At 58.4% G+C, this 14,589-nt stretch overlaps 1 protein-coding gene and 1 long non-coding RNA gene across 2 annotated transcripts; both read left to right on the forward strand.

Annotated features, from left to right (window-relative positions):
• Positions 1-1,630: 1,630 nt before the first annotated feature.
• Positions 1,631-2,669, forward strand: LOC139002320 (uncharacterized). Its single transcript, XR_011470146.1, has 3 exons — positions 1,631-1,818; positions 2,011-2,118; positions 2,568-2,669. It is a non-coding gene; the product is annotated as an uncharacterized lncRNA (long non-coding RNA).
• A 344-nt stretch (positions 2,670-3,013) lies between these two features.
• Positions 3,014-14,017, forward strand: ICOSLG (inducible T cell costimulator ligand). Its single transcript, XM_070407093.1, has 7 exons — positions 3,014-3,156; positions 5,158-5,198; positions 6,019-6,372; positions 9,135-9,434; positions 10,867-11,040; positions 11,545-11,580; positions 12,309-14,017. Exons 1-7 carry the CDS (start codon positions 3,146-3,148, stop codon positions 12,320-12,322), a joined length of 930 nt encoding a protein of 309 aa, XP_070263194.1. The 5' UTR covers positions 3,014-3,145; the 3' UTR covers positions 12,323-14,017.
• Positions 14,018-14,589: the final 572 nt, after the last annotated feature.

Genomic DNA, 14,589 nt, shown 5'->3' on the forward strand with positions numbered 1-14,589 from the left:
GGTTTTGTTTCTCTGGAGAGCCCTGAGCCCTGAGATACAGACGTCTTCATTGGTCAATGTGAACCCTCGGCAGTGGACAGGACAGTCCTGGGCTCTGAGGCAGGTCCTATGTCCAGGGGCTAATTTAGTAAGATCTGCAACGAAACCGAGGCCAGGGCACGGCAGCCCCAGAAACAGAGGGGACGAGGGGACGGGGCATCCAGGCACAGATAAGACCTCCCTGGCGGTCAAGCTCTGGATCCACGCTTGGGGCAGCAGCAGCGCGAGGTGGTGGCTGTGCCCTGGAGGGCTGGCTCCAGGATGCTTCCACTCCAGGAACTGACGCCACAGGGCCCACTAATTACTGTCCACTTCCCATCAGAGTGCTCCCAGGAAGGCCAGAGCCCCTCGGGACAGCTTTATGCATTCAGTTCGATCACAGAGACCTGGAGATCCCCCTCTAGCTATTCAAACCCCATCCACAGAGCCCCTTTCTGGGACGCTCTGAGTTTGGCTGAAAGTGGCCCCTTCTGGCTCCCACATCTACACCCAGAGCTTCAAGTCCCCAGCATGAGCACAACTCCTACTTGGTCCCCAGGTCTGCCCAGCTATTCCTCCAGGACGGGTTCTCTCCCCACTGCCCCCCACTGTGGTCTTTTTCCCATTTGTCTCAAAACTGTAATCCTTGCCCTAACCGGTTTGGCTCAGTGGATAGAGCGTCGGCCTGTGGACTGGGGGGTTCCGGGTTCAGTTCTGGTCAAGGGCATGTACCTTGGTTGCGGGCACATCCCCAGTGGGGAATGTGCAGGAGGCGGCTGATTGATGTTTCTCTCTCATTGATGTTTCTAACTCTCTATCCCTCTCCTTTCCTCTCCGTAAAAAATCAATAAAATATATTTTAAACAACAACAAAAAAAACCAACTCTGCAATCCATGCACTAACTCAGCTGCTTTAGGAGGGACACCTCATCACTCTCCCCACTTCACAAGGGGACAGTGCAGGCACAGAAGGTTAACTTTCTGAGGTCGCACCGCTCCCGAATGGCAGAGCTGGGAGAGGAAGCCAGCATGCACTTCTCCGGTGGGGGGTTCTGGGGCTGGCCTTGGCCCCACTCCGGGGGTGCCCTTCCCTCCATGGCAGCTGCACTCCCTGCCACTTCACTGCCTGCTCAGCACACAGTCTCTTCCTCCATCCAGAGTCCCCACTCCCGTGTGCCTGGCCTGGGTCTGGGGCTGCCCGGGAAGCAGAGCTTGGCTCCTCCCGCACCAGCCTCAGCTCCTGCCAGCTCTACCTTGTGGGCCCCCTAAAGGCCTCTCCCCTGCCTCCCACCTGCTTTGGGGCAGTGCCCAGGCTGCACTGAGGGCACTTTCCCTTCTTAGCTCCACAGGGGGCTTCTCCCTCCCCCCCAGACCCGCTCCTCGCCAACAGCCCCTGAGATTGTATATGGGATCCACCCCTTCCCATTCAGCATCCCTGAGGGCAAAGCAGGGATTCGTCTGGGAGCGGGGAAGGAAAGTGACAGCCTGTCAGTGAAGCCTAACCAATCGGAAAGCTTCCCGGATTAGGGGCGGGGCTGATCGCGGCCAGGTGGGGGAGGTGAGGCGCACCCAGCCCCGCCCTCCTGCCCCATCCGCGCGGGAGAACCTGAGGTCGGCCCTCCCCAAACTCGGTCTTCCTTTGCCAGCTGCTGCCAAGCCATGGGGAGAAGAACCGAGGCCACAGAAACCAGGTCCCCTGCAGCTCCACTGGGACTGATGAGCTGTCCCCGTCCCTCGCCCCTGCCTGCATCTGCTCCAGCTGCGCCCTGGACAGATTGGTTTTCTGGCTCCAGGAATGGGGTGAGTCCGGTACTCACACCCGCCCGCCATTTGAGTATGCCCCCGCCCTGCGCTCCTAGCCAAATCTTATATTTCCTCCCGGCCCCACACCACACCCCTCCTTCCCCCCACCCCCTCCCCCCAGTTCAGATGATATCTGCCCTTCCTGTCCCCCGTCCCTACTCTCCACTCGCCCGGCCGGGTGGAGCCCAGGTTTGAGAACCGCAAGTCCACCCCCTCCTGGCAGCCAGCCCTCTCGTCCGGGCCTGTCGTCTGCAGCCTGCGTCCCGTCTCCCAGCAGCTGAGCACGGAATCTGTGGGGTGAGTGACTACGTGCAGAAGGTGGCTGGGGCCAGGGAGGCCCCTTGGGTCCGCCCTCCCCTTACACCTGGCCTCTGCCGCCCCCCAGAGGCGGGCCTCTACCTCTGAATCAGCCTGGGCGCCCAGACACACCCTCCTGCCTGCTCCACCGGGACCTGGGCCCCAGACCTGAGCTGGGGGCCTTGGATCCCAGGCCCTTCCCGGGGCCTCTGCAGGGAGGGCACCCCGTTCCCTCATGGCCCCACCTCCCTCACCCCCCTCACCTCAGTGGCACACACCTGGCCCGTGAGGGCGGGAGTGGGGAGCACTGACCCAGGGGGCCCAGAGGGCTGGGCGGGGAACCGAGCAAAAAACAAGAGGGCCAGGTCTCACCAACGTGGAAGAGCCAAGACCAAGTGGTTTCCACGCGGCGGGCCTCTCAGAGCCTTCGATGTGCAAACGCGTTGCAGGACCGGAGAGCAAAGCTGGGGGGCAGGAGGGGTACATCCAGGGCCTCCCCTCGTTCCATCCATCCCTCCATCCATTCCAGATGTGAGCTCACTTCACCTGAGAGCTGCAGGTACCGAGGGAGGGGGGGGGGGGGACGCCTAGGGCTGGGATCTTGGGCCGGAGGGGCGGTCTGTGCGACTTCGGGGGCAGCACTTAACCTTCCAAGGCCCTTCCACTCCGGCGGCCCTTCCACAGCGCGCACGGCCGCCCTCTCCCTGGTGCCACACTCCCCCCAACTTCCCGGGCACCTGCAGCACCCACGCCCGTGACCTGGCGCCCACGGGGCCCACTTGAGCGCCTGGACACGGGTGGCCGAGCTTCCGTTCCGAGGCGCTCCGCCTAAGGCTGGGGGCGGGGCGGGGCCGTGGGCGGGGCGGGGGCGGGGCGGGGGCGGGGCCGAGCCCCGTTCGCCTTCTGTGCCAGAAACTGGTGTCCAGGCGGGCGCGCAGCACGCAGTTGGAGCCCGGCTCGGCGGAGGCGGCGGCGCGAGGTCCTTGCGCTCCGAGGTCTCCCGCGCCCCGAGGTCTTCGCTTCCACCATGAGGCCAAGGTGAGAGCCATTGGCCGGGCCCTGCGGGAGCCGGGAAAGAAGCGGAGGCGCCACCGTAGGGAGCTGGGTGCCCAGGAGGGACCGAGCCAGGGCGCCCCGCCAGGGATCGCGGTAGGGGACGCACTCATCTGGCGGCGGGACGGCGGGTCCGCGCGGAGGATGGGCAGCCAGGAGCTGGGCGGCATCGGGTAGGGCCGGCACCGGGCATCGGGCAGGGCCGGCGGGTGCGGTTACCTGCTAGTCGGTGGCAACCGCCCAGGGGTGGCGTGGGGACCGACGGCAGTGCGTGGGCGGAGGGCAGTGCGTGGGGACCGACGGCAGTGCGTGGGCGGAGGGCAGTGCGTGGGAGGAGGGCAGTGCGTGGGACGGAGGGCAGTGTGTGGGCGGAGGGCAGTGCGTGGGGACCCACGCTGTATGTGGGTGTGCTAGGAGGCGGGTCCCTGGGAAGGGAAGGGAAAGTGCTCGCTCCCCCTCACTCCTTGCCCCTCCCTCCTGGCCCCAGAGGACTGCCGGGTGGAAGAATGAAGGATATGATACCTCTAGGCCAGCGGTGCCGCCCTGACTCCCAGAACCCATGGGGATTCCCCCTCCCCTATCAGCAGCAGCAGAGCCAAACTGGGAAGGTGGACCTGGGTGGGGTGGGGGGTGGGGGGCAGCTTTGTTCCTAGCTTTTTGCCACACCACCACCTTCAGGGCGGGTGGTACGGTTAACAGCCTTTGACTCCCTTGATAAATGGGTGAGGCACCTGGTCCCCAGGTTCCCAGCCACACAGCCCACAAGCCTGCCCACACCCGGGTCCCGCAGCCCAGCCTCCCCAGTCAGGCCTGTGGGTAGCTTTACAGTGTTCTGTTTGCTCAGAAGAGAAAAAAAATGTACTAGACTGTCACAGCCACCAGCCACCAGCCACCCTCACCTGGGAACCGTGCCCCCGTCTGTCTGACTCAAGGAGGGTGGGCTGGAGCTGGAGGCAGGGTGGTGATGGGGTGCAGGCAAGGGTGGTGGGCCGTGGTGGGGGGTGTAGTGTTTGACAGCAGGGATCCGAGGACCAGGGGGAGGTACAGAGAGACCTGCATGCAGGCAGCACCCAAGACAGGGCTCACAGGAGCCCAGAGGCCCTGACAGGTGCACAGACAGGGCGAGCCTCGTGAGCACCCATAGGTGGGCTCCATGGGAGAGAAATGGGGGCCACAGAGGCGTCCTCATAGCTCTGTACTTTAGAAGGCTGCTCTGGCTCAGGGGAAGATGGCTGGAGGGGTCAAGACTGGAGGTGGTCATCACAGCTGACCCCACAAACAGGAATGGCGGCCCCAACAGGGACAGTGAGAGAGGACAGCCCCACCTGCAGGCTGTGGCCTCCGTGGGGTATGGGGAGCCCCTGGTGGCAAGGGACATGCCTCTATACAGAGTCAGATGACAGCTGTCGGGGTGGGGCAGGGGTCTCTGCCCAGAGCTCAGGGCTCACAGCATCCTGGGAGGCCGGTAGGAGGGGGTGGCTGGGTTGAGGGCACCAGGAGCCTGGGAGTCGGGGAGCTTTCACCCCCGCAGCCCAGCTGCCCACCGGCTGGGAGGAGCCTCCCGTTTGGTTTCAGAATGAGTTCCTTTCTCAGAGGGTTGTCCTGCAGCTCCCCGACTGCCACTGGGCATCTTAGCTCTTCTCTTTCTCCCCCAAATTAAATGCAGCTCTTGCCATGAATACTGTGGAAGTGTTTTTTTTTCTGATTTCATACAATTTCTGGGACTCTGTCCCTGTATGGCTAGGTCACCAGGGTATCCTAGCTGTGGCCTTGGGAGTGTCTTTCATCATTGTGTTGGGGGGTTAATATGGGGGCTGGCTGGTTGTGGGGGATGCTGGCCCCTCGGGACTTGCTGCGCTGGGCAGGGAGGGGGCTCCTGGCTGATGGGCTGGCTGTCAGTGGGTGTGTGACCCGCTCCTGCCCGTGGGCAGGCGTCTTCACCTTCTGGAAGAAGGGGCCTCACCTGGCTTTCTGGTTCCTTTCCAGTGCTGGCCTGCTCCTCCTGCTGCTCAGCATCCTGCAAGCCGGTAAGTCCGACAGCCCTCATCTTCCAGAGGCCGGTTCCCAGCCCTTCGGTGTGGGGAGTGGGACCACGGGGTGCAGGTGTCAGCGGGGGCCTTGCCACAGCCCTTCTTGTTTTTCCAGGGACTCCTGTGAGGTCACTGGGCCCCAAGCCTGGGTCACGGGTGGGATTGAAAGCCACAAAGGGGTCGCTTGTCTAGACCCTGTAGCGCTTGTTTTATCGCGTGTTAGTTGGGTGTAGGCGGAATGCACCTCCTCCCGCGTGTTTCAGTCCTCTGCTCTCCCGAGGAGCTGGGAGCAAGGAATAGGGATGCACCGAGCTCAGGGCGAGGCAGGGCCGAGCACGGCCACTTCTCAGCCCTCCAAGTGTTGGCACGGATGGGAAAGCCAGTCTGGACACGTCACGTGGGCCTGCCTTGGCGCAGTGCGAGCAGCTTTATAAGTCTGTTGTTGAGAAACTGATGTTTTCTTTTAAATGTCTACATTTTTACGAAACCGCTTCAGTTGAATTAAATATGAACTCCCAAGAAGCAGCAGTCAGAGTGCAGCCTGGTCCCAGGGGCCACCCCTGCTTCTCCCACCACTGGCCTCCTCCATAATGACAGGAAGTCAGCATTAGACAATACATCGCAGGAGCTTTCCGCAAATCCCGAATTTTTAAAATATTGCATTCCTATGTGGATCTCAGGAATACATTCCTTTTCTACTGAAATGAGTCAGAATTGGTGTGTGAGAGGGTTCCCTCAAACTTCCCCCTCCAGAGTACTTCGCAGGCGAGGTAAGAGCCAACCTCCTAAAATAAATGTATTTTTTGAATCACTGCAGATAGTCAAGGAAAAGAAGTCAGAGCGATGGTGGGCAGCGACGTTGAGCTCAGCTGCATTTACACCAAAGAAAAGAGTTTAGATTTAAATGAACTTTATGTTTATTGGCAAATCACTAATGCTAGTGGCAAGCCAGAACCTGTGGCTTACCACCTGCTCGGGAACAGCTCCACGGGCCATCAGAACAACCGGTACAAGGACCGGGCCCAGATGTCACTGGACAGCATGAAGCAGGGCAACTTCTCTCTGCGTCTGTACAACATCACCCCGCAAGACGAACAGAAGTATGACTGCCTGGTGTTTAGGAAGACGACAGAGCGAATTTTGAATGTTACGGTCACGCTGCACGTGGCAGGTAAGGGCGTCGATGCTGACAGCTGACTTCATCCCAGCCCCTGGCCTGGAGTAAGCATTAAGGAGACCCATTTTCTGGCTCGTTCACCTGATTCTTTCTATGGAGGAAATCCCAGTCTCAATGAGCAGCCTTCTGCTTAACTGTGCATGAAGCTGAGTTGGTTGAAGCATCAACCCGTAAGAAAGTTTTTCATAACCTGAGGCTCCCTGATCTCACAGAAATACTCCTAATCTTGCTGTCTTTGCCTTGAATGAGCCAACTCAACTCAAACTAGACTTTTAAAATATATATATATTTATTGATTTGAGAGAGGGAGAGAGAGAGAGATAGAAACATCAATGATGAGAGAGAATCATTGATCGGCTCCCTTCCCCACACCCCATCCTGGGGGCCAAGCCCAAAACCCAGGCATGTGCCCTTGACCGGAATCGAAACCAGAATCGAACCTGGGATCCTTCAGGCTGATGCTCTACCCACTGAGCCAAACCAGGCAGGGCTCAAATTAGATTTTTTTTTATTAAATTTTTATTATTTTTATTGTTCAGATTACATTTGTTCCTCTCCCCCCACCATAACTCCCCTCCTTCCAGTTCCCGCCCCACCCTCCGCCCTCACTCCCCACCCACTGTCCTCATCCATAGGTGCACGATTTTTGTCCAGTCTCTTCCCGAATCTCCCATTCCCCTTTCCCCCCCAAGAATAGTCAGTCCATTCCCTTTCTATGTCCCTGATTCATTATAATCACCAGTTCATTCTGTACATCAGATTATTTATTCACTTGATTCTTAGATTCACTTGTTGTTAGATGCATGTTTGTTGTTCACAATTTGTATCTTTACCTTTTTCTTCTTCCTCTTCTTAAAGGATACCTTTCAGTATTTCGTATAATACTGGTTTAGTGGTGATGAACTCCTTTAGCTTTTCCTTGTCTGTGAAGCTCTTTATCTGACCTTCAATTCTGAATGATAGCTTTGCTGGATAAAGTCATCTTGGTTGTAGGTTCTTGGTATTCAGCACTTTGAATATTTCTTGCCATTCCCTTCTGGTCTGCAAAGTTTCTGTTGAGAAATTAGCTGACAGTCGTATGGGTATTCCCTTGTAGGTAATTGAGTCTCTTTCTCTTGCTGCTTTTAAGATTCTCTCTTTGTCTTTTGCTCTTGGCATTTTAATGATGATGTGTCTTGGTGTGGTCCTCTTTGGATTCCTTTTGTTTGGGGTTCTCTGCGCTTCTTGGACCTGTAAGTCCATTTCTTTCACCAGGTGGGGGAAGTTTTCTGCCATTATTTCTTGAAATAGGTTTTCAATATCTTGCTGTCTCTCATCTTCTGGCACCCCAATAATTCTGATATTGGTCCGCTTGAAACTGTCCCAGAGGCTCCTTACACTATCTTCACACTTTCGGATTCTTTTTTCATTTTGCTTTTCCAGTTGGGTGTTTTTTGTCAAATCTTTGGTTTGATTCTTGTGCTCCTCTGGTCTGCTATTGGGTATAATATTCTTTATTTCAGTCCGTGTATGCTTACTTTCTAATTTCTTTATCGTAGCATCGAGGGTCTTATTAGTTTTCGTGAGGCTCTGCTCAAGTTTATAGCAAGCCCTCAAAATTGCGATTTTTAGCTCCATATCCTCCATTTCTGTCATGTTTTTTTGTCTCCGCATCTTTTATGCTTTCTTGGTGCACCCCCTTGTGGTCTTTGTGCACAGTCTTGTTCTAGCCAAGCCTTAATTGTTGTAGTTAACACTAGAGGGATTTGACCACCAGGCCGACTGGCAGTAGGAATCAGCTGTGTGGAAAACTTCAGTCCTCTGGGGAGGCGCTAATCCAGCCTTTGCCTGAGGCGATCGGCAAATGGCTCTGCGCAGGGCTTGGGCGGGGCGGGCTCAACAGGGCGGGAGGAGGGAGCAGCTATGGCTGCTCTCAGTCCGTCCCCAGGGGCTCTGCCTCTCTGTCCCAGCGACCGCTGCAAACCTCGGAGGGACCGTAGCCAGACAGTCCCGCTTCTCCCGTTTGAGTCTGGGTCCCTAGAGACTCGCCCGGATCTGGAGCCCAGAGTCTGAGACTCACTCCTGATTGAAAACGACAACCGCGCCCTCAGCCACCAGCCCGCTTTGCGCGCGCACCGCCGCACCACCGCACCACCGTACCTTTAAATTTTCCACACTGCGCCTCCTCTAAGCCTCGTAATGCTGTTGTTTTTCCTTCTAGTTGAAGAGTCTCTCCTCAGCCAGCCTTCCTGTGGTTCTGGTTGATGTCCGTTCTGTCTTTTATTTGTATTTTTGAAGTGGTTGTTCGAGGCAGCAAACTCCGGTGTTTACCTATGCCACCATCTTGGTTTTCCTCAAATTAGATTTTTGAAATAAAATTAAGAAGGAGTTTTGAGATCAGAATTTAGGGAGAAAATGAAAGCCAATCAAGATGCTCAGGGCACCGCTAGTTCAGAGATGGGCGGTTCCTTTCAGCTGACGGCAAGCTCTCCGTGTCACTAGATGCAAGTGGCTGGCCTCTTTGGAGTGGGGAGTGGATGACAGCCCCTGCCCGCAGGCTCAGTAACTCCCCTGTTGGAGTGGGAGGGGGTGACCCTTGGGCAGAACAGGGCCAGTGTCCGCTGCCCAGACCAGAGCCCTGGTCCTGTCTCTCTACCAGGGCCAGGGGCACGGCGGGCCGCCTCCCCTCTAACCCAGCCCTGGGCCCCGACACTGGGTACCCCTCCATTTCTGACCTTCAGAACCTGGCACCCCTCACTCCGTTTCTCACCCTGCAGCAAACTACAGCATGCCCGTGGTCAGTGCCCCCACGGCCGCCCCCCAGGACGAGGAGCTCACCTTCACATGCACGTCCATGAATGGCTACCCCCGGCCAAACGTGTACTGGATCAACAAGACGGACAACAGCCTGCTGGACGAGGCCCTGCAGAACAGCACCGTCTCCCTGAACGCGCAGGGCTTGTACGACGTGGTCAGCGTCCTGAGGATCCGGCGCACCCCCGACGTGAATGTCGGCTGCTGCATTGAGAATGTGCTGCTGCACCAGAACCTGACTGTCAGCAGCCAGAAAGGGAGCGGTAAGGCCCCCCAGGATCTGCATGCCCGCCCCAACCACGGTGCTGGGCCTGGGGTGCTGGGAGATCCTCTCAGGCAGAAGACAAAGCCCCTCTGAGGTGACCCGGCAGCGGCATCAGAAAGGGGTTGGAAGGGAGAGGGGGGAAGAGTCAGGTGCGCGGTGACGGGATCACCACGTCTGTGGTGATGGGCACAGGGCTGGGTGCTCAGTGTACATGGCTTGACTTCATCTCCACTCATGGGGCCAGTTTGGTGACCCATTTCAGAGGAGGGACTGAGGCTCTGAAAGGCTGTGTAACAGATCAGAAGCACCAGGGCGAGGCAGCAACAGTGTCAGGATTGAAGCCCACCCACCTGCACTGCCCCCACCAAGCTTTTTGCTTTTGGGTGTGTGCCCCCTGAGAAGACTACCCTCCCCGCCGTGCTAGGGGTCCAGCTGGGCCTGGCTGCTGGCCTGAGGCCTCCCCATGGAAGGGGCACAGACAAGTGACTCCTTCGTAGAGGCCACGGTCTCTCTCCATCTGTGTCCCTGTCACCGCGTGGAGATGAGAGGTGGAAGGCGAGGTGCGCCTGTGGGCGGTGCCTGCTGCGGGACCTGTGGGGCTCGGTGCACAGTGGGAAGCACAGGGCTCCTCGATCGGGACTTACAAGAATCCGTGATGGTGACAGCAGAGCACTGCCCCAAGCACAGGCCCTCTGGTGCGACCCGGGAGCTTGCAGGGGTCTCTGGCCTTGAAGCTGGCCCTGACCCTCAGTGTGGGTGAAGCATGTCCCCCGACTGTCTTCCTTCTGTTCTTGCGTTCCTTTCTCTGTTTTCTTGAGGTCTTCTTCTCATACAGGCCATGTCTTGCAATTCTGTGTTTGGGTTCGTTTTTCTTTGAGTAATCCCAGGAATCAGATCATGCCAAAGCCAGTGGTCTTGCCACCACCAAAGTGGGTTCTGAATCCAAACACAAAGATGGCGTCAGGTGTGACCCTTGGCTGGTTTTCCCGGATTTCTGTCTTGGGTACTGTCGCCTTCCCAGGGTGAAGGACGTCAATGACGATTTGCTTCCACTGAAGTAGCCTGTTGGCCATGAACTTCCTGGTTCGGATAGTTACCGTGCCGTTCATGGTGAAGGTTGATCTTCAAGCAGTGAGGGAGGAAAAGAGCCACTTGGATTTTTTTTTTAAGTCAGCAATAAAGCTGGACAAAGAGTAAATTACGTTAAATGTGAAAAGCCAGGAAGAACCCGTGCTTCCTGCCACCACCCAGGGCTGGGGTTGCACACCCCGGGGCAGGTGGGGAGGAGTGGCACCTGGGAGAGGAAAGCCCTTCGGCCACCAGCTTTGTGTCTAAAAGGCACCGCGTGATGCCAGGGAAGTGCTTCGGTGGAATGCTCCCGGAGTGCCTTCTTTCCCTGAAAGTCTGGGCTGTTTCCCTCTCTCTTGCAGAACCAATCCCGGGAACCACAGGCAGCAATCCAGACATCCCAGGCGACGCCGAGGAGGCGGGGAGGTCCAGGACCGTGGTGGCCGTCATCGCGCTGCTGCTGACCGTGATCGTGGCGGCGGCTGCAGGCTGGTGGTGCAGGAGCCGGTGTCCTGGCCGCCGGGGCTACTACGCAGGTACCAGGCTGGGCGCACGTGTAGCTGCTGACGTTTGTTTATTTGGTGGGAATCGGTGCTTTTGCCTTTCCCAAGATGTTTATAAACTCTGCAAGGAGGTGGTTTCGTCTCAAGTGCAGTTTTAGTGGCGTTAGCATCCCGAGCGAGCACAGCTCCGCCAAAGCTCCCACACGAGTCTGAGGCCCCACGTTCCTGACGCCGTCTCCCGGTTTGGGGTGGGGAGAGGATGGGCTCTGAATCTAGAGGTCAGGATGGAGCTCATTTCTACGGGAGCCGAGCTGCCCATCGGCCAGGCCGCAGAGGGAGCCCTGAGTCCGGGCACAAAGCATCTCAGTGTGCTTCCCACGCTTCCCTCCTACAGAGCAGAGCGTCTGCCCTGAGAGCGGGGTGCCCCCTGGGAGTCTGTTCTCAGCCCAAGCACTTGAGCCACGGGGGTCTTTAGACCACCCCCGCCCCCCCCCCCCCAGGGCCTACCCTGAGCATATTCCTGGTTTGTTCCAACAGGTGCCCAGGCTGCGAGGCCAGAGCGGGGGTTCACCGGTGAGTTTGCCAGAGGCTCGGGGAGGAAGTGGGCAGGTTCCGTGGGCCTGGGGGGCTTGGCAGCCGCTCCCTCCACGTTTGCCACTCGGCACGAGCGTTACCTGGTGACTGGGGCAGGCACAGGGCCTCTGTGTTCAGAGACACTGAACCCCAGTGCAGGCACTTTCCCCCGGCCCTGCCGCCAAGTCCTGCCCGAGGGGTCACTTGCCGACGCTGGAACTTTCCACGCACACACAGGGCAGGGAGAGCGAGCAGGATGAGGGCCCCGACCTCCACCCAGGCTCCATTCTCCTTCCTCACTGCCCTGCCCTCCCACCCACCCCTACGGGGGGCTTAAGTGGGTTCGGACACTGAGTCCTTCCTAATAGAACAGTATCTGGTGTTTCCCGGGGAACCGAGCACCCCACAGTCCCGGGAGCAAAGGTTGGTGTGACTCCCACCCCAAGTCGGGAACAGTCTTCACCCACAGTCTCCAATTCCCAGCAGCTGCCGCGGGCTGCGCGTGGCTTTGCAGTCAGACCAGCCCTCACTCAACACCGTAGGCAAACCACTGCCCTGCCTGAGCGCCCTCCCTCTACCCGGGGAGCCTGGGCCGGTGGCTGACTGCGCGGCTGCAGGAGGGGCGCTCCCGGCCCGAAAGCCAGTTGGGGATGACACACCCCTCAGACAGCAGACAGCGGGGCTGCCTGGCGAGTGTTCACATCCCTATCCCTTCTCTTCCCTCCAAGACCTTCACGTTTGACAAGAACTCACCACCCAGGACGTGGACCCGGCTCCCGAGAGACGCCACCCGGAGCGACGGCAGGAGGCTGCTGGGGAACTGCCTCTGGCAGGCTGGTGGCCAAGGGCAGCTCAGCCTGCGCCCTTAGCAAAGACCTTCATGGACACGAAGCCTCTCTGGCCTGGGGTCCCTTCCCCTGGAAAGACCGCACTTAACCCCAGGGAGCGGGCGCCCCAGCTTCGCTGCCCAACACAGCAGAAAGGGACCGCGAGACGGCTCCTTCCCGCCTCCAGCCCTTCTCCGGGTCCCGACGCATGCTGTGGGGCGAGGGGTCTGAGTGACAGGAGGACAGGCCCCGTGTGGACAGAAGAGGGACAGAAGAGGGACGGCGTCTGCTCTCTCCCGGGGCCCTGCAGGGTGAGGTGCGGAGTGTGTTTGCGGGCCCCGTGGTTGCCTGTGCACGTGTGCGCGTCCCGCCTGCAGGGAACGGTCAACACGGAGACCCCGGCGTTCGCTTTCCTCTGGGACCCTCACCGGGGAGAAGCAGCCTCGGGTGTTTGAGTGAAAAGCTCGGCTTCCCTCCTGCAAAAGCACAGCCGAATCCACGCGAAGAAGGTTGCTGCAGGCGCCCACGTGCTGGGCCCCGTGGCAGGACAGCCGTGCCCTGGAGGGACTGAGGACACTCGCGGCCAGCGGACACGGGTGTGTGGCTGCCAGTCCTTGAGGGCGCGGCGGCATGGAGTGGGCTCTCCAGTTGGCAGCCTTCAGAACAGGAATTTCCTCCGAGTGTGGTCCGGGGAGCTCCCTGCACTGCTGCCACGGCCTCTCGCCCGGCCGCCCCTGAGGACCTGCAGGGGGTGATGGAGACCCAACTCAAACACCGGTTCCTTGGAGCCCACGGCCCCCGGGGATGGGAGTGGGCAGCGTCCTGGCCTCCCCGGGCAGTGCCCACGCTGTGGCCTGGGATGAATCTTGCAGTTTGATGTTTCCAGGACATTCTGCGAAGGAGGCTGCCAGGTAACCCAGGTGTGCACACCTCGGAAGCTGGGGCCGGAGGTTCCCAAGGCCTTCAGCACAGATGGGCCCAGACCCAGACTTGGGGCAGCAGTGAGGACCGGGCTCCGTGGTGAAGCCGCGTCCCACGCTTGTCACAAGAAATCCTTGGTGTGTTTGGTGGCAAAAAGCCCTCGCGTGGCTTTTACGTGAGGGCGACAGGGCCTACCAGACTTTTCACATGGAAGCATTAGAAGACACGTGTCAACCCTGAAAGAGCGACAGAAGGGCCACTAACTGGCATCTGGAGCAAAGCACGGTGTGGCGCCCAGGCGGTGCTGGGGCAGCCGCGAAGAGAAGCTGGTGTCCTTCTCGGAGGCAGCGGCTGGGGGGGCCTCCCTCAGGCTTCTCCCAGCACGGGCGGACCTGGGCCTGGGGCTCCTGAGGCCACGAGCATGGTCTCCAGGCTCCGTGCCGATTCCTCATCTCGCCGCTGGTCAAATGTGCGGGGTGCAGTCCTAGCTGGTTTGGATCAGTGGATAGAGGGCCGGTCTGCGGACTGAAGGGTCCTGGGTTTGATTCCAGTCGGGGGCACATGCCCAATTGTGGGCTCGATCCCTGGTGGGGGGCATGCAGGAGGCAGCCAATCTATGATTCTCATCATTGATGCTTCTCTCTCCCTCTCCCTCTGTGAAATCAATAAATATATATATATTTTAAAAAGACGCGCATATACACAATGGAATACGACTCGGCCTTAAAGAAGAATGCAATCTTATCATTTGCAGCCACATGCACGGACCTCAAAGGCATTGTGCTGAGTGAAATAAGACAGACAGGGAAAGACACGTGTCATGTGATTTCACTGACCTGTGGGTCTGAAAAACAAAATAAACCAGCAGACCAGCAGCAGACGCAGATCCAGAGAACATTTGGACAGTTGCCAGATGGGAGGGGGGTTGAGGGTGGGGAAAAAAGGTGAAGGGATTAAGCAGTACAAATTGGTGGGTACAGAATAGTCCTGGGCAGCGTAGGGAATATGGTCAATAATACTGGGGCAGCTGTATGGTGCCAGGTGGGCATGAGACATCACTTTGTAAGCTACATAAATGTCTAATCACTAGGTTGCACACCCGAAATGAACATAATATTGTACCTCAACTGTAACTGAAAAGTAAAACATTAAAATTGTAAAAACCATTTTCTAAGAAGGTGGGAGGGGGTGTGGATACAGTGTAGAGGCTCGAACCTGTGAGTGATGTCCAGCATCCGAGGGGCCCAGCGTCTCCGAACAG

This window comes from Myotis yumanensis, unplaced genomic scaffold (genome assembly GCF_028538775.1).
Source record: "Myotis yumanensis isolate MYYU_CA2020_CCGP unplaced genomic scaffold, mMyoYum1.0.hap1 SCAF_2, whole genome shotgun sequence".
In the NCBI taxonomy this organism is placed as follows: Eukaryota; Metazoa; Chordata; class Mammalia; order Chiroptera; family Vespertilionidae; genus Myotis; species Myotis yumanensis.

Bases quoted from the DNA above. Each gene is read 5' to 3' on its own strand.
- ICOSLG (XM_070407093.1), top strand. The intron at 6,373-9,134 runs GTAAGGGCGTCG...CTCACCCTGCAG, and splicing joins GGTCACGCTGCACGTGGCAG to CAAACTACAGCATGCCCGTG. The intron at 11,041-11,544 runs GTACCAGGCTGG...TTGTTCCAACAG, and splicing joins CCGCCGGGGCTACTACGCAG to GTGCCCAGGCTGCGAGGCCA.